The sequence below is a fragment of the Gallus gallus genome, chromosome 8 (genome assembly GCF_016699485.2).
Source record: "Gallus gallus isolate bGalGal1 chromosome 8, bGalGal1.mat.broiler.GRCg7b, whole genome shotgun sequence".
NCBI lineage: Eukaryota > Metazoa > Chordata > Aves > Galliformes > Phasianidae > Gallus > Gallus gallus.
In genome coordinates, this window is record NC_052539.1 from 13,282,647 (window position 1) to 13,309,138 (window position 26,492).

Here is a 26,492-nt window from a genome sequence, read left to right on the forward strand (position 1 = left end):
TATTTTGTCTTTAGATTTATTATTTCAGAGGCACTTAATGTCTTACATTTATATAGCGCCATTTTCCCCCTCAAAAACACTTTACAGTATTTACATACAGGAATGTTTCCCACCACTGTTGAAATGCAGCCACCTGACTCGTACCAGTACCATCTTCAAAGCATCAACAGCTCAGTACTCTGCCTTACCAAGATAGATCAGAATAACAATTTAAAAAATTCCAACTTGTGCTATTAAAAAGACTTAAGAGCTAAAGTACAGCATCACAGTGCAATTCTGCAACATAATTGAGATTTGATCACTTTCATTAGGTTTTACAAACATTCATTGTACCAAGCCTATCTCAAAATACTTCAATATAAGGCCTTTTAACAACATCACTCTAAAACATTTCTCGTACTATTTTATAAGCCTCCTTTGCAATCAAGCACAGAGTTATTTTCTCTTCCTTCTCAGTACATTTAGAAATGCTAAGTCCCAACCTTAAGGAAATATAGCATTTTCCATGTCAATGAATGTCATGTCATCTATAAAGTCAAATTATTTCTCCTTGGTTATAAAATAGGACATTTTTTAGTTTATTAAATAAATCTGAGGCTACGTAAAATTCTGTTAGTAATCAATTGAATTGTGAGGAACCACAGGACTGGTTGCTGGAGTTCCTTACCAGTGTGCTGTGTGTGGTTTTGCTTGTCAGTGTTAGAAATTCGTTACAGTATCCCAAGTCTGCCCTAATCACAAACATAACAGCAACTTCCTCATTTTAATTTTTTTTTTTTTTTTTTTTTTTTGCTTCACATTTCACAAAGGGGCTCGTATAACAACCCTTCCAGGAGAAGTTGTTCCATTTGTGCTGACAATTTTCACAAGAATAGCCATCTGGCATTCATATTTTCACAGTTACAGTCAAAAAATATTACAACCTCACTTAATGCATGCTGCTACCTGCTACAGTACAAATTAGGCTGTTAGGCAAATCTGAGTGTACAGAAAGTCAGTAACATGAGATCTGTCTATTTGTGGAACGAGCCTAAAAATTTATTCTGGCACCTTATGCTCCTGAATGTGATACACTTTGACTTTCCTCAACGCATCCTACTACAAATCTACTGTGATCATTGGATTCTTAAACTAGGATAGCTGTTTGCATTTGAATACTATCAAAGAGTACTAGCAGTGAAAGTTATGGGCAAGAACTATGATCAAAGGAAAAATACTAACAGGTAGCAATCTCAACATGAAAGATGATGAAATTTAGGAAATCAACATACAGCAGTACATCCAAATTCGTATCCATTGTAGGAAAAGATTTTTTAAACCTAAACCTGTGAGAAAAGATGCACAGAGAGCAGATTTATTGCATATTTTATGCATGCCATCATGTAATGTATTCCTATATTATATCTTATGTGGAACAATAAAGAACTGTTAGACCTTCAATGTACAACAGGTATTGCAATTTTTTTGTTTGTTTGTTTTAAAGCTTAAACAGTGATTCAGTTTGAGTTATACCTTCCTACTCCCCTGATGACAAAATTCACCTTGCTGCATTTATGTTTGTGAAAAATCACCAGAGTCATCATTTGTATGGAGGAAAAATGGTTACAGTAAACAATTTAAGAGTCTGAATTATTCAAAGGATTTGGCAGCCAGAATAATAAAACCAGCACGGACTAGCCATACTTGGCACTGAGAACTGCTGGTAAATTTTTGATATTTTTAAATCAGAAATCAAGAAACCTCACAATTGAAATTAGAGAAAAATCTGAAGGATGAAAGTGTTATTTTAGGCTTCACAGACTAGAAAAAAAAAAATCTATCTATCAAGGAATACCATTATCACTTACTTTCAAACTCATATCCGTAAAGCAGCCAAAACCACAAAGAGATCTGATTTTTTGAAGAGGAAGAAAAGGAAAAGTTGCTGCTGTATCACAAAACTGAACACACACAGGATACACAACAGTCTTAAAATTATCTTCCAGAGGGATGAAGATCTGAGTCCTTTCTAACTTCTACCAATTTCAAGAGAAGAATGATTGCTGCCACACTTCATGGGAACTATTTGCTTTCTCAGATAGGTGGAACATCACCTTTCTTTTCCCCTTCTGATTGGTTAATCCTTTCCTCCCTCAATTTCCTCTCAACTCTTTGTTACCATAGGGTTTCACTGACAGAAAAGGTGGAGCTATAGAAAAGGAGAAGAGTTCTTAAATCAGAAGAGATTGAGATCGGTGAGCAGCAGATGACTGCATGGACAGACAAAAATTAAAAGAGAACCCAAAACCCAGCACAGCACTAGCTTAATTTTTTTAGCAGAAGGAATTAGTTTCATCTTTCAGGTTCAGTCCATTCTTTATCAGCAAAGGTGTATTGGCTACATCACAAGGCTTGGTGAAGGAAAAGGCTCTTTCATCAACCAAGTAGAGCATAGATCTGAAGATGGGATAATGTCCTGCATTATGTGAGATAACTCAGAAATATGCATAGAATAGAGCAAAATATCCAAGACTGCTTTGCAGGAACAAGAAAGAGGTAGCAACCCTAATTTTAACAGGGCTTTTCACTGAAGGGAAAGAAGGTCTACAAAAGTCAAATCAGCTGATTTCAAATGGTTTGCATCCCAGGATGAATCAGGTTACACTGATTTAAGCCCAATTTAATTCAGGCAGGTTTTTAAACCACAAGAATAAAGACATTCTTAGTACATATTAATAATTAAACCAACATATACACAATTAGCAATATCCTACATAATAGTAAACGCTTAACAGCTTGTTTTAAGTTATCCTAGTTAATTTGTTTAAAAACAAGCTGAGTAGTTTTACTGTACAGGGTTTGCCATTCTACACATTTCCAGTAATCAGTCTCTGTAGCAGTTCAGTTTATGAATTTTAAGATCCAAATTCAACTGTGTCTTCAGTTATCTTCTTGAATTCATAGTTTCCTCTGCCATCCATGTGCAAGTAAAACTGAAACAAAAACACATACATTATCAACCCCTTAAAAATTACCAGCCCTATAAGCACATAAATAAGTTAGAATTTTTAAGTAGCTTTAACGTAAAATTTTAAACTCAGCTGGCCAGGGTTTCCCACCTTCAGCTTCACTAAATTCAATTACCTCTGGGGGAAAAAAGAGTGTATGTATGTATGTATAATGTACGCACACATACACACAGGTTTTGTTCTTATCAAGCACCAATCTACTGGTCAAACCCAGACTTACTGTCCATACCCTGTTTGTTGTGACAATATACTGAAAGTATACACCCATTCCTCTATATTAATTCAGAATCCACTCTTCCTCTTCCCTCTCTGCTACACACACACACAATTTGGGTAAAAAGTGATAATACTAGGAATGTATTAAATTTGAAAAAAAGTCTATGTATTAGAGACAAACTTATGTATAGGTGTAGCAGATAGGTATCTTCTGAAAGCAAGTTCTCCATACTTTTTACTCAATTCTCATTAAGGTTGGTTTGCTGTTGACTTAGGGTTATTTTTTCAGGGGCATTTTTTTGAGCCTAAAAACTTTTCATAATTAGAAGCACAAGAATAATTCAAATATTGCAACAGGATTATGAAAGAATGACCTTTTAATAAAACAGAACACGATCTACTAGGAAATAAAATGTGAACCTTGAATTTAATAGAGAAATCAAATGAAATCTCAACCAACTAAGATATACACAGCAGAAGGATAGATTACATACATCATGATGTTTCCAGAGTGACTTCCGGTGGGAGACAGTGAAGAGAGTAATGCCAACCTACACGAATAAGGGAATAAGGCAGTTAATTTCATTTTTCTCATGGAGAGATAGTATTTATTTTTCAGCCTGATATAGCTGATGAAGTTAAATTCATAAACACAAATTTCCAGACTACTATTAGTAGTTTAAATATGTAGCCTTACTGCAAGATTTTACAATTAAAAAAAGAAAAACAGGAGCGCTAATTTTTCCAATTGATTTCACCATTCTCTCGCTCCTGATCATTTGGAAGAATTAATAGGGCAAGCAAGATAAAGTCGCAGGTGACTATCATATAGCTGATAATTAAAAATAGTCTACTTGAACATGAAAAAAATCATGAATCCCCAAGCCACAAAAGGTTTAATTATAAACTTTGTAAGCGATCATGAAAAGGTAATTTTCCTTTGCTTCCTTGCAACTCAGTTAACTATGCATCCCTAGCAGCTGTACCAAATAGAGGACAAAATGGCTCCAATAATACAATAGCAACTTTTTTGTTTCTGCAAGCACAGATTAGATAGGAACTCTGTCTTTCAGTAATACGCATTGGCCACCTGGCAACAATAATTCTAAAAACAAGTGGACGTTCCAGTCTTAATAAAACAAAACGTGCAAAACCGTTCTTACAAAGTTTTCACAGTATTCATATTTATGTGGCAAAACTACTTCAAGAAACAATGCCTATTATTCTGCAGTCCTCATCTAATATGAGTTCTGATACAGAATATCACCGGTACACCTAAATTACCAAGAGACTTCAAAAGACTTATTGAACCCCAGCACACATAGAGACCTCCATGCCCTAAGCTTTTCTCTTTCCCCCTTTCAATAAATTTTATACTTGGCATAAGGTACAGTCCACCTTATACTATTTTCAAATTTCCTCTTAACCACAGATATAATTCTAGAAATATAATTTTTTTCCCCTCAAAATCTTACATGTTTTTAGGAGTACGTTTCAAATAACTCTTGTAACTAAGTAAACACTTTCGCTTTTCTTGGCCATGATGAAGAACAATGGGTGAACGTTAAGGAAAAAACAAAGATTTTCTTAGTAATACAACCTCAGGGATAAAAGAAAGGAAGAATGAGAAAGAGTGGGTAGGCAGTGCCAAAGTTCTTCTGCAGCACTTATTTGTGAAGACCCTGAGCGCCCTCCTACAGAAACATCTTCATGCACATCCTAAATACTTCATTGTGCAACACTGATATCTGAGCTCTCATGCTAGGTTTGAAAGAATACTAGAAAAAAACTTATATTAAGTGCCTAAAGTAGCAAAGAATACTTATCTGGAGTAGGAAGATGCAGCCTGGCCCTCTCAAATAACAAAGAAAAAAGATTATCTTTCTGCAAGGCGCCATAGAAGCATGCAGAATGTCTGGGATGATGACCAAGTTATTTGCTATGTAAATCACAGAACCGTGTAGGTGAGAAGAAACAAAATAACAGTGGGCCATTTCTACTTCAGATATTTATGAGGCAGTACTGCAGGAAGAAATGGTTACGCTGAAGTGATGAAACATACCTGTATTCACTGTGTAAGGACTGGCACAACTGCTATAGCTAGTAATTTTATCACCAAATGTCAGTCCTTCTAAATTAGAAACTCTCTAAAAGCAGTGAGAATATAGGAGTGCTTTCTTGTACAATTTATTGAAAAATAAAAGGAAAGGACTTACCTTCCGGCAGTGGCTGTAAATGTAGCCTTCTACATCAACACTAACAGCACTGGTGCATTCATCCAGAATTGCAAACTGGGGCTTATGATAAAATAATCTTGCCATCTGGAATGCAAACCAAAGAAATAATGTGGATACAGAACTGCAATGAGTATAGCAATGTAACAATTTAAACTTAAAACCAATGTCCAAAAAGAGAATTGAGAGCCGTATTGACTTTAATTGCAAAACCATAATTTTAAAAGCATCTTTCACATAAACAAAGCATAAGGGGTGGTACAAGTTCAACATTCTTATTACATTTCAAGCAAAAGTAATTGTTACTTTAACTATCTGTTTTTACTGTATTCCGATACTTCACTTTTTGGAGTCTCCTCCTTTAAGTAAAAAATCAATATTTAATACACAAAATTTGATTAAAATCCAGATTGCATTTTCAATTTATTTCCTGTACTTTTTAAGTATCTATGCTTTTAAGACATACAGCCATTCTCTGTTTTTCTCCTCCGCTGAGTACATCCATCCAGTCCTGAACACTGTCCCAGCCTCCCTCACGTTCCAAGATTTGACCCAGCTGGACGTTATCCAAGTATTCCTTCAGCACCTGTTTTGAAAAGCAGTGACAAAGCTTAAGTGAACTTTAAAAAAAAATTTAGTAGAGTTATAAAGGTGTTACACCTACTATGCAGGTGTAATATATCAACCATGATAATCATTAGAAACAAACTAAATATAGTGTTTTTAGTAATATCAGTATTTTTAAACTAAAAGCATAACCATTTGTTTCACTTAATATGAGTAAATGAATCACTAATTACCTGGTCAGAAATCCCTTTCTTTCGCTGATCTTCTAAAGTATCTGGGTATATAACTTGATCTCTGAGTGTTCCAAGAGTCATATATGGTCTCTGAGATAGTTACAGACAATAAGTTATGTCAAATATTTATAAACACTCATCTAAGGAAGAAAGAGAAGACTTGTCAGTTAAAGTACTTTGTCTCACCTGGGGAACATAGAATAACTTTCCTCTCACAGGTTTTGTTAAACGTCCACCGAACAAAGGCCACAACTACAAGAAAAAGATTTAAACTTGAGGAAAAAAGTTCTACAATAGTGTTTCTGTTGTAGATTCTTCCCCATCTATTTGAAAGTTTCCTTACCTCACCAAGAACACGAAAAAGTGAGCTCTTCCCACATCCATTTGGCCCACAAATAAGAACATTTGCACCAGATCGAACCTAAAAGTGTGAAGACAACACATTAAAAGAGTAGTGAGAAAGTACTGCTGCAAGCTACTGAAAGCTGCTACAAATAAGACAAACTCTTGTCCTTGTAGGCTCATACATAGTAGCAGATTTTGACATCAGTTAAGAATTTTCAACAATACTTAATTCTTTTCCCCAGCTAGTTTTGCATCAACTACGGCTGAAAAAACACATACTTGTACCACACTTCATTTGCAACTACAGTTTATTGCCCTTCCTTTTCAAAACTAAGAAAAAATATGAATTTTGTTCTTGTATGATGTGCATATACAAGCATCTCTGTTTACAGTTTTGTTTGCTTGTGGTTTTTATTCCCTGTTTGTTTTTAACTCTGACCACTTACCATTCTCACTTTAAAGCGTTAAATGAAGCACAGTACTTTTTGGAATGATATTTAAAATATTACCTCAAAGTTCAGGTCTTGAATCAAAACATCACCATTAGGTGTCACCAACGGAACATGATCAAACCTATTCATATTTAAAGAATAAAACAAATGAAAATGAGAGCAGATGCCTAAAGGCAGGTAGCACTGCATGCTTAGGCAAAGCTTTCAGCAACAGAGAAGACTTCAGCAGTATTTCATTCAGTACATTGTCTCAGTTTCCAATGATCAGCAGCCAAGAAAATTAAGACCACTTTTGTTTCATGGGTGTTTACTGAGCCTCTTGAAAGGTTTTCTTCATGCATCTGTTTTCTGAATATTTCTAAATCTTTAGTCTCCAAAACATCCTATGGATATTAACCTACATTTAGCTTGCTTTTTTTAAATAGCTCTATCACCAACTTCCTTCTCCTGCCCTCCACCTCTATTCCCAGATCTGGCTTCCACACTAACTAGATTGAAGCTATTTAATGTCTTAACTTGCCTTACTTGGTGCCTTTGTTTTAGTAGTACTACTACATCAACATTAAGTTTTTTAGGCCCAAAAAAAAAAAACAGTGCTACTTAAATACATCAATGACCAGTCAAAGCATACAAGTGTTTTGAAAACGAATAGAGATTTCTTCCTGATTTTTGACAGCTGAGCTATATCAAAGAACAAAACACACTAGGAAAATCTTTTCTGAAGGACTCATGGAGCATTAAGAAAAGAAAAACGGTCTGGGCAGCAGGAAAAAGTTACCAAGAAGGCTAAGTGAATACAACAAGCAGGAAACAAAGATTGACTCTCAGAACAGAAGTGTTAAATGGAAGTGAGAGGGAATTGTTTGTAAGCAATATATGGTACAGCAGGAATTCCTTACTGTAATTAAGTGCATTGCTCTATTAACAGTGGTAGAAGACTAAAAAACCAAACTATGATAAAAATACTGAAGGTGTAGGAACTTGAAAAAACATACTTGATAAGGTTATCGGTGTTGATAATTTCTCCAGATCCTGGTATCAAAGGTAAAGCTTGTTTTATATCTGCATCTTAATTTAAAGAAAAAACGTATTAGAAACTGGAGCATCAGGAAGAGACATCAAGTATAGCAGAGCATACAGCCCATTTACCTTTTTCTTGTGATACCATGGTACGCTGATATTTGCCACTATTCAAGTCCTTTAGAACCTGCATTAATTCTGTAATTCGAGCTGTGAAACTAAAGAAAACAAAACCTATAAATAACCCTTAGAAGTTTCAGAAATCTATGTAAGCAGTAGCAGTTATTTTAAGAAGTCAGAATGAAATGTTCATCAACCCAGCACAGGAAGCAAAGAGTTCAGAATTGCACTCAGGTTGCAAGAACCTTTTCCTACTACAGTCAGATATTCAATATTTTCATGAAAGACTAATCGTAGTGAAAAAACCCCAAACATTTTGGTAAAATAACACATAATTGATTCACAGATACCTGCCAACATCCTTTCAACTAACTATTCAAACTGCATGCTGCAACTTTTTAGTGGAGATAAATATCATGTCTTCAAATACAGTGTTTTCAGTATAAAATATTTTTAATTTTTGAATACACTGTTCTGAACAAAGAACATAGCTCATTTTAATTCTACAGTTATCTGTTTCTAAAATGAGATGAGAATCATCTTACACAAGTACTGTTACACTTACCCAGCCAATCTTGTCATTTCACGACCTGCTAGGACTATTCTACCCAAAGCTTGAGACATTCTCAGTAACATTCTTCCACTTTGGTAGTAATCCTAGAGTAGAATAAAGTTTATTTATATGAACTAACAAAACATAAATTCAATATATTGTTTTAATTCTGTTCTGTTTACCTCCAGGAGCTCTGCATGGGTACTATTCTGATGACGAGGATCAGCCAGGTTCAAAAATGGACGACTAACAACCAGGTAACCAACCACAGTGGCAAGATCTGCAGTTTTTAAGGGCAAATAATAAACCACATATTAATTGAAACAAGAAAAAACAGTTTAGTGCTGGGTGTTTATTACAGTCCATTAGTACCGAACACTTACATTTGGCAATGATAGTATCAATGAAACCCATAGAGAACCGAAACAGGATGAAGTTATGTAAGTGTTCCACCTGGCAAGTTACAGAAATAAAAAAGTCAAACTTTGTCAGTACTTGTTTTACTATATTTTATTATTTTTTAGAAGTTTGAATCCAAGTATAGTTATTTTTCAGTGAGTCACAAATACCCCTAACAATGCCTAACTGTGATAATTACTACCACATTACTACTGCTTTCTAGATCACAGAAACCTACGCCTGAAATTAAGCAGTGAGAGGACAGCAACAGTGGTGGGTAAAAAGGAGTTGAGCAGCAATAGAAAGAACATTCAGTCAGAAAACTACATTGCAATTTTATTCTAAAAATGAATCTATAATTTGATTATAGTAACAGCATAAACACCAACTCAGCTCAGTTTAATCTATACAAATATACACACCAAGACCAAGGGAAAGACTTAGAGTTCTAAATTAAAGAACACAAAACACAATAAGCAAGTAAATGAAACTGCAGCAGGAAAAAGAGGAGAAGTGGACAGAAGCATAGAAAGCTGGCAAAACAAAGAACAGAAACAATTAAGGAAAAAGATGGTATACAGAAGAACAAATAAACTAAAGGGCCCATAGTTTCTGAACAAGGCATGAGGAGTCAAAGGCTAGGAGACCTACACAAGTAGAAAGGAAGACAAGACTGAGAAGTGTTTCATTTGTAATGTGCTGAACAGACAAAAATCAGCGTCAAAGAATTAAACTACATTTGAATTGCAAAGTAAGACTTAAATAAGGACACCTATGAGTAGTTTTAAATGAAAGTTTTTGCAGATGCACACATTTTGGGACATTTCCATTTCTCAACTTTTCCTTTATGTTCTCCACTTTTATTCCACTCTATTTTTGTGTATACAACGGTATACAATTAAACTGAACAGAATAAGGAACAAATCTTTCAATACAGTTCTTTTGTTTATTAGTTATTCAGCATGCTCTTAGAGAAATCAGTGTATGACAACTTCAAGAGATCATATATTACAGAAATCCAAGATATTATCCATTTCTGTAGCACACAAGATCTTTCTTCTGACCAAAACCTTACAGACAGTTTATGCAATTCAGTTATATTAGAATAATTATTTTAGTTGAAATCATAGTACTAACTACTACGCAAAAATTCTTTGACACAAAGCTGGCAATAATTGAACTGATTTTAAGATTGATACTACAAAAATCAGCTGTTTCAAGAAAATAAACTTAATGGAGACAGTGTTAGATAAGCCTTTTTCTGACGATATAAAACTGGAGAAAGGATCAAAAGAATGTCAGGGAAAAAAAAGATAAACTTGAATCATGATGAGAAAATTAATCAAAGTTTTGCTTAAAGTGTTTTTAAAAGTCTTACCAGTTTACGGAAGGTTCTGTGAATAGTCTGTTTTTCTCTCAAATTTCCATTATAGAAAGCAATTTCTTCACTTTAAAAAAAAAAGTGAAAGAAGGAAACATCATTTTTTTTTAACAATGATCTGAAAGAGTCAGCTATAAAATGCAGACTGTTCTTTTTGCCTGAAATAGGAGTTTGTGCCCTCTAACAACTACCACATAGGCAGCTTTTCTTTCAAATTAGGAATACAATGCAAATGATAATCTACATAAGGATGTGAACACTTCACTCAAAACTGATAGTGTCTTTCAGAATATATTTTAACATCCAGCCTCTATTTATGCCACAGAATTACTTTGTCACTTCTATGTTGCTAACCAAGTAAATCTATACCTGTTTGTAATAAGCCGTGAGTTGACGTATCTGTACTCCCCTTCATATTTTTGTTCTATGATAGTCATCTTGCCAATTGGTCTCCTTAAACGTGTAAGGAAAAACCCTGACACAATCAAGTATGCCATCATGCTAGCTGGACCCTGTAAATATCAAAAGAGAATAAGAAGTTTCAATCCAATGGTTTGCAACCAAAATTTAAAAGCCAATGGAAACTGCAACATCTGCATCCAAAATGCATAGAAAGCATTAAATCCTTGACAAGCTTGATTCTCTCTTTCTCCATGTCTGTATTAGCACCCCCTTACAATTCCTGTCATGCTGCTCCTCTTTCACGTAGCCAGCATGGTCTCCTTCGTCCTAATTCCCTGTTTACAGATATCATTCTCCCTCTCAGCTCTCTATTCAAATTTTTATCATAATCCAGAGAAAATCTCTATCTCCTGTTCTGCTCACTTGTTTCACTAAGGTTCCTAAATCCTTCCTACCTTCTCTCCTTCATTTCCAACCAAGGAATGGCTCCTCTTTATACAGGTTACAAAGAAATGGGACAACTAATTTCTCCCTTAAATAAAAGTCATGCAAGATAAGAGCAACCAGAAAGCACACTGTTGCAAACGGAATTCCTAAGCAACAGCCAAAAGAAAACAAAGAACTTATGTTTTATGATAGCTGAGTGCCTGCAAATTCTGCTTTTACCGTAGATTACAGAATCATAGAATCCTTAGAGCTGGAAGGGACATTTAATGGTCATCTAGTCCAACTTCTCTGCAACAAACAGTGACATGCAAGATCAATCAGGTTGCTCAGGGCTTGATCCAGTCTCGCCTCGAAAGTCTCCAGGGATGAAGCATCAACCACATCTCTAGGCAACCTGTTCCAGTGCCTCATCACACTTGTAAAAGGCTTTTTTTCCTTATGTCCAACCTAAATCTATCCTCTTTAAGCTTGAGAGCTTTTATCTTGCTTGCCCCAAGACAAAAAGAACTGAAGTTTATAAAACACTAAGCAAAAAGCATATTTTAGTATATCCTTTGAAATAATGGATGAAATTATGATTAACATCTAACGTTCTCCTCCGACTCCACATACAATGCTAGAATCAAAGGGAAAAAACTTACTTATGCAGAAAACACTCAAGTTACCTGAGCTCCTATTGCACTTGTTAGCTTGAAGATATACAAAACTATATCCAAGAAGGGCTGTAATAGAAGCATAGAGGAAAAAAAAACATTAGAACATCAATGTAATATGAGCATAAAATGGTGATTTTACTTCATGACATCAAAAAACAAAGTTTTAAACATGAAACAGAGGAAAATGCTTACTCAGCCACACCTCCCTAACCAGAATAGCATTTAATTATGAATGAGCAATTATTTTTCTGCTGAAATCTAACTAGCTGAAAGTATCCCTGCTTAACTGTTAAAAAAAGCATTGTTCTTTAAAACAAAATTTAAGGAAAAATACTGCAATCTACCATGGTGTTTTAGTAGAGGTTGTGGAAACCGCAGAGAAAAAAAAAAGATATTAGCATAATAGCTTAAACAAATTTTTGACCACAGCTATAACTCAAAAGTTCTCTATGAAAGGCTTACCTTGCTAAGGTTTGAGTAGAGGTCCACTACACTGTTACAGAATTTTTCCACATCCTGTGTAAGGAGTTGATCTGGGTTAGCTATTCTGTTGTCCAGATTTCCCATTTTGTAGTATGTATAAGCCCTGAAACAAAAGAGTGGTTACGAGGCAGAAAAAAGACAAATCATTACCTTGTGATCTCAAACAAATGGAAATTCCTTACATCATACTATAAGGGAGAAAGCAATACAGACATAAAATGACTGTATGGAGTCAACATTGCTTATGCTTCTGCAAGAACAGACCCACATTAATTCTCACAGAAATGTTTAGGCTCCAGGACATCACCCTAGCTCAGCTCCAGACTGCTCTATGGACTGGTGCTGCATTTTGAGTTAGAAAATCCTTGTGATCATCACAACAGAACACCTGACAACCTAAATTTAGTGCAGAGGAACATAAGAAGCTACTCAAATTCATACATCCAATCCAGTCAGTAGATTATTAGCACTAAACAAGAGTAACTGAAGGACTTCAAGAGCTCACCTATTAATAGAAGCCATACAGTGCCTATGTCTTTTTTGTCCATTTGAGCCAACTCTGCCATCTTTGCACCTGTTGCCATATTCAACCTGGATGAACCACTCATCCTTCATTTCAAGCTAAATGCAATCAGAAGTCTTTTCTAAACAATGCTACTAAGCATCTTGCTAATTTCTTACTATGGTCTTAAAATGATTTGTTTCGATTTGGATCAAATCAGGTTTTAAAAACACTAGACATTAACAAGGTGTTACTCACTTGAGATATTCCTCATAGAGGTATTTGGTGAGCCTTACTCGGAAGCAGAGTTTCAATTCATTTAGACCATATTTCAAGAAGTTATTTACTAAAGAGATCTAGAAAGAGACAGTATTTTAATATTTAGCTAACAAGATTCAATATACCTTGATTCGTTTGCAGCACAGATTGTGCAAACACTTTAAAGTAGGTGAATTGTCCTCTGGAAGTCAATAATACTGTTTAACTTACTTAAAATCAAATATATAATGTCTACACAATCACTGATTAAATTTTCATCTACATTTTTGACAACGCCACTTCTCTGTGATACTCATCACATCAGAAGATCTAATATAAACCAACATTCAGATAACATATCGTTAGCTTTTCTGCTAAACTAAAAGAGATCCACCATTTAATAGTCAGTGCCTTAATGACTGATTCACTATTACATCTATCATATAGCAGGTAGATTATCTATTAGGTAGTAACAATTGTTTTTTTTTTTTTTTTATCTAGGGAGGGGGTCAGATTTTGAAAAGCTGAAGGAAAAGTCACTGGGAAAAAAAACCCAGTCTTAGAAAAAAGACATAAGAAATTTAAAACTAGAAAACTGAAAAGAGTTCTTAGATTGTGTCAAAAAAATGCTAAAAACTACACTGCTGAAACATCACCCAATTCATAGAATGAGACTAGGCAGTACTACAGGTGTCATACTATGCAGTTAGCCAAAACTACCATCAACAAAACCAACCTGAAAAACTAAATATAACTCAGCAAAATCAGCAAGCATAAAGAAATGTGCCAATAGTCTCTCACGTACTGAAGTCAGAAATGTATATCTGTTTAATACAGACCTTCACATAAAGCAACTACTTCCCACAGACTCTGAGATACTCCTTTGAAATGTTCTCCTCAAAGTTTTTATTTGAGCCATTCTTATAGCAGAATATATTTTAAGACCAAGAGAAGCACTTACGGCTGGCATTGCGGCAATGAAGTTGAACAAGTATTTCTTGAAATCTTTTCTGCTGCGACCAATGATAGCACTGCAAACAGCCATAAGCAAAGAGTTATTTATAAGAGAAACTATAACCTAGTAGTACTCAAGTGGAGAAATGGTCGGTGGATCACACAGCAGAGGAAAAAACACTCACAGCAAAGACCTGCAGTTTATAGTTGTAGGATCAAGAATGACAGACTCAAGTAAAATATGTATCAGGAGTATTCTTACTGTCTCCCAATAGTAACAAAAAAAATTATCCTCTGATATAAAGATATACCTACTGCTGTTGAACTTCCTTACGTGTTCTTGACATTACAAGATCAGAGGTGCTAATAGATAAGCTGGACAGACAGTTTCAAAAGAATAGAGTCTGAATTTTCTAGCTGAAAAGACAAAGCAATATGAAGATAGAACCGTATCAGTATTGGGATTTTATTACATCTTAAAAATGAGCCAATTTGATTTATAACCAATTAAAAAAATGTTGCTGATGAAAAGCTACATTTACTTGGAAATATTGCAGATGAGAGACTAACAGTTCACTGGTTCTGAAGTGAACAGGAAAAACATTGCAACAGCATAGCACAGTTGCTTCACTGCTGCAGCAGCCATGGAAAATTAGCAGAGTACGGGACTGTCTATGTTAGTAACCAAGTGCAGCAGTTTTTAAACACTGGAGCAGCAGCAGTAAGTTTTAAAGGATCATCTTGAATAGTCCCCTATTATCTTTCTTCACAATTGTATTATGGGAACAAAATATCTGTAATCTAACAGAACTACATATTTCTGATTCTATTCAAAATTACTTTGCACCTCTGTGTTCTAATGCCCCCAAATTCTGTTATGCAATCACCTGACTTCATTTGTTGCAGGACCACCACATCACCATTCTAAAACACCTCCTTGGATGTTCAGATCAACACAAGACTTAGCGTTGTCAATTACAAAATATGACTATGACTGAAAAATCATTTACCAAGAGATAAATTTGGTTTAAAAATAAATAGTGTCCAAGAGCAAAACAACAAAATATTTTTTCCTCCTTTTCAAGATTATAGGAGCCATGAAATTATGACGATACCAGTTATTCAGGCACATCAATATGCAGTAAAGTGTCTGAATCAGACCACCCTCCCCTGGTAAATGTAAGAAAAAATATTTTAAAATAAGAAGTTAATAGATACCTTTCAATGACTGTTCCATTTTGAATCATCCAAATATCACAATATGTGCGGACTACCAGCATTACAGCAATAAGCAGCAAATAACCTGTCTGGTACAGAAATAGATAAATAATAGTTAAACAATGGATAAAAGCCATCATGTTTTAGCACTCTAGTAACTGAAAGTGGATGTGGCTTTTTATACTTACGTGTTTTGCTGCCATTTTAAAGTATGCACTACAATTTTACCCTATTCTAGCAAGGTATAGTACAAGAGAAAACAACTCCAAAAACGTCCATTTTTCTTTGTTACTGCAGGCAGTGCTTACCTCCTTACAAAATGCTCTAGGGACCATTATTTTCAGGATTCGACATATCCTTGCAATAAACAATCTGTCCACCATCGCTCGCTCCTTCTTTCCCTCTTTCTGCTCCACATAGAACAAGCAGAACAAGAAAAGTAAGATTATCTGTAAAGTGTGTTTGGATGGTGTGATATTCTCCCTAGCTGCATTACCTACAGCTACCTTCCTTCTGCAGTTTTTGCAGTTTTTCCTGCCAATTTTATGACTTGCTCACATAAGTTAAAAGAAATGTAGAAATTGTCAAAATGTAGAATGCACTAACAGCTAACAGAAATCTTAAGTAAGAACTAAGCTACTGGAACAAGCTGCAATAGGAAATAGTTGTCATGACAAGATCACAGTCAGATCAAGCATTAAAACAAATGTACAAGTTACAAAGCGTATCACTATCCCAAACTTGCTTTTCTCTGGAATACATCATTAGTCAGTATTTCTAAGGACACATTCCGTTGCTTCTCTAGACCATCAATGGCTTGAACTCTACAGGGAGTTGCTCTTTGTTGCTAAGTGTATGATCAAAATTACAAAACTGGTCCTTAAATGTTCATAATGCACAGACATAAGAAAAAGCATACAGCACACATCAAGCACTCATGAAAACTTCAGTTATATGTGATTACTCTGATTCTTCCATTTGCTTCACCATTACAAGTCTAAAGGTGTAATTCAAACTACATTTGCATCATACCCATCATTCTGTCCAAAACAAAACTGCAATTACAGGACAGAAAGGCAAAAAAGATCAATAGCACTTACAATTATTAAATATATATAACATGAAGGAATAATTACCTCATTGTTCTGCAACGCTTGTTTTCCACTTCTTTTACTGAAAAAGAAAAAGTATTTTTGTTTTTATTAACATGGATTTGTCTTGATCTCTACACAGGAGACAAACAAAAAGCTGTAGATTACATCCCTACCACCAATTACAAAGCAGCCCAGTGCCCTCACAGCAGGAATACCTTTCACGTCAAACTTACTTGCTAATTTTACACTGTTACATGAAAAGTTATCCATTCTACCATTTGGTTTCATGGAGGGAGATTAAGTCTCCCTCTTATCTCTTGAGTTTTGCACCATCAGCTCCCACTATTTCTACATCTCTAAAAAAATACTTTGCAGATCTGGCTACAAGGTTCCAGTGACCACAAAGGAAACTAGGTGAATGCAGGTTCAGCAACCCAACTTCAATTTCACACAGTCTACATAAGCCAAACAGATTTGTTTTGCAAGGTATTTGACTTTCAAATAACTCATGCTATTTGTAAAGATTATTTGTTTATTAGCCTGTGCTGCAGGGGAAAAAGAGCTAGATCCTGTGAAACCAAGGCTCTGCAAAGGTGCCTGCTGGTTTTCATTCTGCCCTTTTCTTCTTCCCCTCATTTTCAAACGGGTTAGAGGAAAAGCATTTATCAACAATCACCCAAGGACACAAAAGAATTGTTTTTGCCCTTTAAAAAAAGCAAGCTGGCATTAAAGACAGTTACAATTTGTCTTCCTTTCTGAACATCAAATAAGCACACGAAAACAGTGGGAGAGTTTACATTTTATGTAGTTTAAAAGTGACAGCTATCCATATTAAATTGTAACATTTCTCCAACATCATACTAAAAATATTTACAGCAGGTCGAACTACAGTAATAGTTTCATGCCAGTAGGTAGGAAATCCCAGGGAAGCAGAAAACTCCCAGACAAGTGCAGACACTGTCCTGTAACCACTTATCAGCAACTTTATCAGCATCATCATCTCACACCTGTGCTTTAAAGTGCAAAGAAGGTACCCAGGACGAAACTATGGCTACTTCAATTTATGATGATTAGGAAGAATTCAACGTCATTGACCAATGAAGAAAAATAACTTAATAACAAAGAAGGAAGAGGCAGGGCAGCAGAAGAACATGAGAAAAGGAAACCAGAAAGCGAGAAGGAAGAGATGCCAGCTTAATAAGAGCTTAATTAAAGGTAATGGTGAGGCACAACCTCGAAAGGAGAAGATAAAAATCTTCTAAGACTACTTGTGCATAATACAGAGTAAAGAACATGACAGACAGTAGAGGGCAGACTGGTGAGAAATCATAAAAGTTTCAAAGAGATGTAACACAAAGAAAGCATCTGAAAATGCCAACAGCATGCAGAGTGTAAAAAATCATTTAGGTGGAGGCTACATCCTGGTGATGCAGGAGCAACCTACTGCCGCTACAAGACATTTCTTTCCTTCATGGTATATCTCATTTTTCAAAGTACAAAAGACCTATTAAGACAAAAAAAAAAAGGCCTAAAGTATCAGTTTAAGAGCCCAGCCACATCTGGTTTGGGAGAAAGAGAAAAGCATGAGTTAATAACTACGATCAAACTAAGTGGCTATCTTCCTGCATGATTCATGACTTGCAGAGATGCAAAATAAAAGCATGCTGCTCTTCAAGATACCCTATAATAACTCCTACCTTTGTAACTTCAAGGTCTGCCAAAGTTTGAAGTCATAGCACTCAATATACAGCTACTGCTGCTTTACAACGATCAGACATTAATATGTCAAAATAGTAATATATTAACAATATAAGGTCCAGCTGAATACCTGAAGTATTTAATATATTTCTCCTACTGCAACTGTAGAAATTCAGTAGGTGAAGTAACTGAATTTGCATGAAACTGATTATCCACTAAAGAAAAACAACTGTTCAGAAACAGCCATATTTGTGAACTTGCATTTGATTTGTATTCACAAAGTTTAAGATAAAAATTACATATTTGTAAATAATGTCCTAACAAAAAAGGAGCTGTAACAATGTTTTTCTTCCTAGAAAAGAAAACATGCAAGATCCAACAAGGCTAATACCTCAGCAAGAAATGAAGCAATCGCAGACAAACTACAGATTACTGAGATGCAGAAGAACAGCTACGGCTGAGGTTCAAAAAGTTGCTCTCAATATTAACAAAGTTAGTCCAGTGTTATTTTCATACAACAGTTTTGCTTACAAAAGACTCCGCTGTAACTCTGCCTGGAACAGACTGCAGAACTTTCCTTCTTAGAAGTCCCACTTTTTCAGGCTGATACCTGCTGGCACTACTCCAGACTCCATTATCCTATTGTAGAGGTTTGTGTAAGAATTGTGGTTACATTCTCATTGAATGTAAAGACTAAATAACACCCTCAGCTAGTCAGCAAGAATACATCAAGACTATCTGGTTACAGCAGAGAGCTCAAGCGTATGAGCCGATTCAGCTCTCTGTTATTCCAGACTTGACCTAATGCTGGAGCAGCACAACCCTCAGTGCTAGAGATAGTGACTGCTACATGCTGTCCAATTCCTCTACTGCACTTTTCCTGGTATGGGGTACGCTCAAGTCTGAGCAGCATGTGTAAGGGCTGCTGGGAACAGAAACAGGCTGTTTTTTACTGCAATGTTCATTTGAGAGATTACTTCACTCACACACACCACTCTTCAGTTTGCACTACACAGCACTCTTCATTCAAGTTAGTGCCTCGGTGGGCCTCAACGCTCCAGAGCTATAAAGGTTGATTTGGTGATGCGGTAGGAAAACAGATATGGATATAGCTAAGGTTAGTGCACTTTGTCTGGCAATCATTCAGCCAGTGTTACTGCCATTCAGGCAGCCACTATCCAACTGCGGAAAAACTCCACTTTCAGTCTTTAGCCCAGTTGCTCTCACTTCACCACAGGAGTGACACTGAAACCCTTATCCTGATAGTGTACATACGGAGGCTGGCTGGCTAGGGTAAGGAGAATTACAGAAGAAAAAGCCATTTCCAGACAACTGAAAGGAAGCAATGCTGGATTCAGCAGTGAAATGGCAGCGGTCCCATAAGGAACACACTTCAGCTCCTTTTAATCTTTTAGTCTAAACTGTGCAGCCACCATTCACTTTCTACCTTTTCCTTTCCAACACAGCTACATCCGGCTTCACACTGTATGTGCGTGGTAACTGAATAGTAGCTCACTGAAGATAAGTAAATAGGTAAGTACCTAATAAATAGTAGGTAATTGAACAAAACACCGCTCCTCAGCATTCGGAAACATGATCAGGCAAAAAGAAAAAAGAACAAAACAAGATGTTTTAAAGAAAGTGATACAGTTTCAGGACTGCCCAGGCATTTGGCAGCTGATCCTACTTTGAAGGCAGCGATATAACACAGGGAAGGCAGAAAACTACCAGATAGTATCACTCAATTTTAGTCTCCCAATTAGCACTTGGCACAGCACTCCGTCTTTAGGTTTACCTCTGTATTTCCTTACCAGAACTATTCTCTCTAAAGAAACATGTAACAATGGTGGTCGCTCAAAGGATCATTCTCAACATTACTGCAGAGGAAAGTGATTTCAGAAGCACTGGGAAAAGCTTTCCAGAGACCATCAAGTCTGGTTACCTAAAGGGAACTACTTGGCAATACTAGTTCTGTGCTATTTGTTAGCAAACAGGAAAGTTAAAGAATTAGTTTCTTGAAATATCAGTCTTCTTCTAGACTAAAGTTCATTAGAGTTTCACGGAAGCAATCTACACTGAGCCAAGTGTAACCACATGGAACTGCAGACAAAGACAGAGATAAGCAAGCCTTGCAGTTTAATGATGGGCAAAGGGGAAATCAGGGTTTGAAAACAGTATATCGTGATTAACTACAAAGAAGCTACAAAGTTCAGGTTGCACTTTTTATGTGCATCTTTTGCAGCCCTTGCATGAATACAGGTGCAATTTTCAGTCCATTTTGCAGTCACACTCTGACATCACAAAGACAAAACAATTCAAACAACTAAAGATGGAATACAATTGCATATACTGTCACGGTGGGAGGAACTAACAGCTCTATTGAGAAACACAGCGTGTACCTCCCAGTGTAATCAGTGACAGACAGCTCCACATTGCGTACCCTGCGCAGGGCAAGAGAGCAGCAGCACAGTTATTTTGGGTCAAGGGCAGCAGGCTTACTCAGAAGCATGGGCACAATCCAAAAGCATGGACATTTACACAGTACACCCTGAGAGCACACAAATGAAGGGAAAAATTTTCTTGGCTCAACATTGGTGGCTAGTTGCAGCATAACCAAAAAATGTGAGAGAAGGCATTCAGGTGACCCAGAAAGAGACTGAAAGGTCACAGGCAGCTATGAACTGCAAGAGCGCTGACTGCTGCACTGCTAAAGCTCAGAAAGTTTCTAGAAGCATTTCAGAAGGCAACAAAGCTGTACTGTCTTAGAGGAAAATCTCAGTTTCAGTAGAAGTCTGCATCTCAATAACAGAGAAAGACAAAGGAAAAAGGCTAAAGCTATTGTTGTTCCATAAGCCTGTGCTCTGGCCTAAGCTGTGGCTGTCACTCTCCCTCAGGTACATCAGAAGATGACTTTGCTCTTCTCCTTTCTGCAACATGAAAAAAAAAACAAACCTGCTTCACACTGTCACACACTCATACACACATGCTTGGCTTAGAGAACAACAGTTTTTGGCAACTTAATAAAAGAAAAGCCACAAATTAACTACACAGGCCAAAAACAAAGACAGTCTGAACTCAAGAAGGCCTGAGTCACCCAGCTCCTCCTGTCTCTGTGCCCTCCAGCTGAAGACAGATTTTCTGAGCCTCAGGCAGGCTTTTTTTTTTCCCCCCCTACAAGGTCAGATTTTAGATACATCAGATAGTAATCCTATCTGTATGTTTTGGTGAGTTGTTTTGTTTTTCAGGTTAACGCAGAAGTTGCAAGTAATGGACTGATCAGTCACATTTACACTCTGGTTCAGTCCATCATGACGTAGCTGCCTACTCTTTCTTGATACCTTCTTTAGCCTTTCCATTGTGCAGCACAGGTTCTCTTTAAAGCTTCCACATACATGTAAGCAATCTAGCTATCTGCTGCACTGCAGTTTCAGCCTTTTTTGTCAGTCTTTGCATCTCCACACTGGAACAAGGCCCTCTGTGCAAAGTACCAAGCACAGACCTCACACACACTTCTTCAGAGCCTAAAGAAACAAGGAATAATAAAGAGAATAATATCTTAAGTGCAAAAACACTGAATAACAAAAAGCAAGACTCGTTTTAAGTTACAAGTGTCACCCAGTAGGTTTTAACTTCTGTATTAGATTTCATAATGTTTGAACAAGTTTTTATCAGTTCCAGTTGTACTTATATGAATCACTGTCAAGTTCAAGGGCAGTCCTGACAAACACCAGCTTCCACTCCCTGAGAGGAAGAAGGCTGAGAAGCCCAGTGACAGCTAAATGAAGAGGTCACACATCATCTAAGATGACCTATGTAAAAGCCTGCCTGACATACACTGCATCAACACTTCCTCGCTTTGGCCCAACCCGATCTCTGAAGCTCCAGGCAAATATTTTTCTTCCTTTAAGCATTTTTTTCTTCATAGAAGGGGCAGAAATCACTTGGATTTCAACAGTTTAACATACACAAAATTAAGTTTCCATACACCAGCATCTGCTTGGATATTAATGGATATACAGGGTGATAGGGAAGGCCAGTGTGTTTGGAAGCGGATTCTAAATATCTTGTCACCTTCCATACACTAAAAATTCCTACTATATTCAGCTTATTCTCTTTCCATAACCTTGCAGTTGCAAACTCGTTACCAAAGTACTTCCAGTAACTCCTTTCAGGCCCCTCGTCCAGCAGAAACCTGTATGTGTTCGATACTTTTTGAAAATAATCCAAGTATACTCTCTGTTTGTGCAAGTACTTCACTTCCAACTACAAAGAGACTAAGGAATAATTCCCACTGGAGTGGTTCAATCACAGACAACAATCAGCTTCTTTATGTAACACACATTAATGTTTTATTTCTGAAGCAATCAAATCTTAAGCTTCTTGTTCTAGGCAGTGATGTCTAATATGTTAGATAAAGCTCATAAGACATGTGGTTAGGCTTTCACAAATGAAAAATAACTTTGTTTTACTTTAGGCATTATACAGCCTACATTTTCCTTTTTCCTTCCTTTTACAGTCATTCCTCTACTGTGTATAACCCTATTTTATCATCTACCATTTTTTTTACTGAGAGTATCCAATGAGCTTACAGTCCTTGTTTAAAGAAGAAAAAAGTTTATGTGAACCAAACTGTTTCAGCTGTTTTGGTCGTTGGTTGGGTTGGTTTCCTTAATGTCACAAAAAATACGAATGACAAGCTACATTCATGCATTGTCAATAGATTTGAAGCCATCTGCATTCAATTAAAATAGTAATTCTTAGCAACAAATTGCTATCCCATAGTAACAGCAGCTACTAAAAAGGAAATATTTGCTGTTTGTGTTTGCATACAGCCAAACAGTACTTGTAATGTACCAGAACACATCATCAGTTAGGAAAATGCTACAGATTACTTGAGTACTTCTATTTCAGTAGTGTTTATTACTTAGAATAAGAAAGACTGACACCAGTTCCAAAAACCAGCCTTTTCAGATTTTGCTCAGTGACAAAGTCTTGGGCATTTCACTTTTTGCTGTTGTTTTATCAGACAGGACAAAGTACAAAGACTACTGATCAGACCTCCGTTGGTCTTCCTTCTTTCTTCTATTCTTCAAATCTTTCTCCAACACCCAATAGTGGGGGGGAGGGGGGCAGGGAGAACAGAACCACTGGTCTTTAATACAGATTTTATGAGTCATTTCCCTAAATGGAAGTGAGTTTTTCAGTGGTCAAAAAAATCATCAGTGCTGAAGTCTCTTGTGCTCATAAGAACTGTTCCTGACAAATTAAAGTCATGATTGGTTTCTCCTGTATTATATACTCAGAATTATGAAGTTTCCCCAAACAGGACAACATTTTTTTCCATTACAAAAGCACTCCAAATGCCACAGCTCAGGTTGTTATTGCATTTACGTGTAACAACTTTCTCCCTCCCAAGTAATGAAAAGTTTTCCAAGGAAACAGACTTGATTTTGAGGAGAGCAACTCAAATGGAAAAACAGGGTATTTTTGCTTCCTTGACTAAAGCCCAGAAAGCAATGTGGAATACCACTGAGCCTCCTGCTACAAGCCAACAGTTCTGTACTGGGCTATTTTTGAGGATTTTAGAAATTTGTAGTTAAAATTTACTGTCAACTGCAAGTGATACAACCTCTCAGTTCTGCAAAACTGATGAGCAATGTAATAGGTCCTACAGAAGAACAGCTGTGACTAAGCCAACTAACACTAATTAAGTGATCTTTGACCTACTAAGGTAGGCTAGCATAACATCCAGCTTAATTATTCATACCTTACTACTTGATATGAGTTGTACCGGACCTTGCCCCTATTGTCTGACAGCAGAAATGTAGGTGAGAGTTGTCTCTTTCTTCTACAATAGTTCCTGTAGCTGACTATTCCCTATCAAAATTAACACACAATCTGAGAAGTCTGCCTAAGGTAAGTCTGTTCTGTTGTGTTACACATTCAACAAACAAACATCTGATTTGCTACATTTGGTAGTTGTTTGTTTGTTTTTTATTTGCATTTTATCTTGTTTTGCTTCTCAGTTTTGGCCAGCAGTGATACAGAACCATCACCAGCATTTCAGCAGGAATTAAGAAAAGACATTTATTCCAGGAAAACATGACATGATAGTATATTCAGTATGAGATACAAAATATGCGTGAGGAAATATACTAATGTTCTGCACGTACATTTTGCACTTCCACAGCAAAATACTGGTCTCCATTCAAGTCTACGATATTGATCTTTATCATACAATTTCACCTTCCAGAATTCAAGAAGCTGAAATTCATCTGACACACACAACACAACATTTTCACACGTTACCTACTAAGGTAAACAAAGGCACTCACATACATAACACTACAGTTTGCCACTACTTACACACCTCAGTTAGCCTCAAGCGGCAAATACGCCACAAGTCCTTATCTAGATTGACAAAAAAAATTCTTCTCCTTACAAAGTAGTAAAATTTAGGACAGCCACTTTTCTCCATCTTTCCAAAGTGGACACAGAAATTAGATGGCACACTAGGCCTTAGAAATTTTTAATCATTATTCCACGCAGATTTACCACTTATTTGTATGTCAGTATTGTATACCAGCACAAGTATGCTGGAATATAAAAATTTGGCACACTGACAGTCCTTTCCAAAAGTATGCTATAATTTACATTAGCAACAAAGCATTAGGAAATGAATGATACATAAACTAACAAGACTAAAAGAGGATGAGGCAATGGTAATAAGTGGTTGCTTTTATGATGTAGGCAACGTAACTTGCTTACTGCCTCTTCTTGATAGGCAGCATTCTGTAACGCTCCTGGCAAAGTTTGCCTCAGAAGGAAAATGTGGAGAAAAGAAGGAAAACCAATGGGCAAATATCATCCTCAAAAAAAAAAAAAAGACCAGCTTAGCTGGCTATGAAACAACTGAATGGTGGATGTACAATTTGGAATTCACAGCCCCAACATAACAGCAGCATTAAGAGCTATGCAACAGAGCACTTCAAAAGCCTAAAGCAGTAGTTGCACAAGTACAAACTAGTTGGCAAACAGTACTTATTTTAGAATCTGTATTTCTAATAGATTTGAGACAGCAAAATGGTGTAAGAGAGGCAGATTACAACAGTAACAAGAGGTATGAGGATAACTGTAGTATAGATAGAGGAAGAGGAGTAGGTCATGCCAGGTCAGACCACCTCAACTTCATTCAACTGCTAAATGTATGAATCATCTCCACTGTGCAGCAGACAATAACATTATAAGAGTATGTGGTCCACCTAATATGTACAAATAAGTCAGATTTTTAACAGTGTACATAGCAAAATCATAAGATTCCTATAGGAGGAATGCATTCCAAATACAATTTTCAACATTCAAGCTAAAATTCAGTTCCACTATATTCACTCTCAACTAATAGAGGCACTGTCCTCATCAAGTCCAGCAGATCAACATCAAGAAACCTGCAACAGAGACAGCTCATGGACAATCCAGGACCCATGTTATATGTATTTCAGGAGTACATCAAATGTGCTTCAAAATTACACTGGACCTCAATCAACAGTTGAAGGTATGCTCCAAATCAAACACAACCCAAGACTGTGCACTAAGTTCACTCCTCAACAAAGAGAAAGCAAGGGATGTGTGAACAATTAGAAGGTTCACTTCAAAAGCATATTTTCAGTCTGGGAGAATCTATGTTCGTACTTCAGAACGTCTGCCTGGCCCAGTCTTCCTTACAGACACCACTACAATACAATAAGTAGGAAAATCTCATAGTACGTATCAGTAACCCTCTCAACTTACCACTTTCAAGCCCATCTATACAGCTTTTCACCTTTTTACAAAAGGCGATTGACTAAATTCAGCAGAGATAACAGAGATATCACCCTTCCCTATGAATCGGATAGAACAAACCATCAGCAATAGTTTAGGATCTTGTTGTTTCCACTCCCAGGCAAACAATGTAACATAGCAAATTCCAAGAAGCCCTGTGTTGCTCACATTTTATGTATGTTATATGACAAAGTTACCTCACTTCAGAAACCTCTGAAGATACCACCTGTATGAAAGGAATTAGGTAAAATAACACTAGGTCATTGCTTAACTACAGGAATGTTATTACTTAAGTCTATTGAGTAAGTCCATTTCACCATCGCTGTTTAGCACCAGGATCAGGTTATAGCAATTACACGATATCTAACTGTACGCGCCAGGTCTTTAGCACACGGCCAGCGACCGAAGTCCAAGATCTGCCAGAATCACACAAG

The 26,492-nt window shown here is 36.5% G+C and overlaps 1 protein-coding gene across 1 annotated transcript in view; it reads right to left on the reverse strand.

Annotated features, from left to right (window-relative positions):
- ABCD3 (ATP binding cassette subfamily D member 3) overlaps nucleotides 1–26,492 on the reverse strand; it is a 27,152-nt gene continuing 660 nt past the window's right edge. The window contains exons 2-23 of the mRNA NM_001012597.2: nucleotides 16,585–16,621; nucleotides 15,757–15,855; nucleotides 15,449–15,537; nucleotides 14,238–14,307; nucleotides 13,277–13,374; nucleotides 12,496–12,619; nucleotides 12,043–12,099; nucleotides 10,898–11,040; nucleotides 10,526–10,595; nucleotides 9,132–9,201; nucleotides 8,931–9,028; nucleotides 8,761–8,852; nucleotides 8,205–8,293; nucleotides 8,051–8,123; nucleotides 7,113–7,176; nucleotides 6,602–6,679; nucleotides 6,445–6,510; nucleotides 6,259–6,348; nucleotides 5,925–6,044; nucleotides 5,441–5,545; nucleotides 3,719–3,775; nucleotides 1–2,972 (exon numbers count right to left, since the gene is read on the reverse strand). Of these exons, the coding sequence (NP_001012615.1) occupies nucleotides 2,895–2,972; nucleotides 3,719–3,775; nucleotides 5,441–5,545; nucleotides 5,925–6,044; nucleotides 6,259–6,348; nucleotides 6,445–6,510; nucleotides 6,602–6,679; nucleotides 7,113–7,176; nucleotides 8,051–8,123; nucleotides 8,205–8,293; nucleotides 8,761–8,852; nucleotides 8,931–9,028; nucleotides 9,132–9,201; nucleotides 10,526–10,595; nucleotides 10,898–11,040; nucleotides 12,043–12,099; nucleotides 12,496–12,619; nucleotides 13,277–13,374; nucleotides 14,238–14,307; nucleotides 15,449–15,537; nucleotides 15,757–15,855; nucleotides 16,585–16,621 (1,867 nt within the window). The 3' untranslated portion in view covers nucleotides 1–2,894. The remainder of the gene's footprint in view (nucleotides 2,973–3,718; nucleotides 3,776–5,440; nucleotides 5,546–5,924; nucleotides 6,045–6,258; nucleotides 6,349–6,444; nucleotides 6,511–6,601; nucleotides 6,680–7,112; nucleotides 7,177–8,050; nucleotides 8,124–8,204; nucleotides 8,294–8,760; nucleotides 8,853–8,930; nucleotides 9,029–9,131; nucleotides 9,202–10,525; nucleotides 10,596–10,897; nucleotides 11,041–12,042; nucleotides 12,100–12,495; nucleotides 12,620–13,276; nucleotides 13,375–14,237; nucleotides 14,308–15,448; nucleotides 15,538–15,756; nucleotides 15,856–16,584; nucleotides 16,622–26,492) is intronic.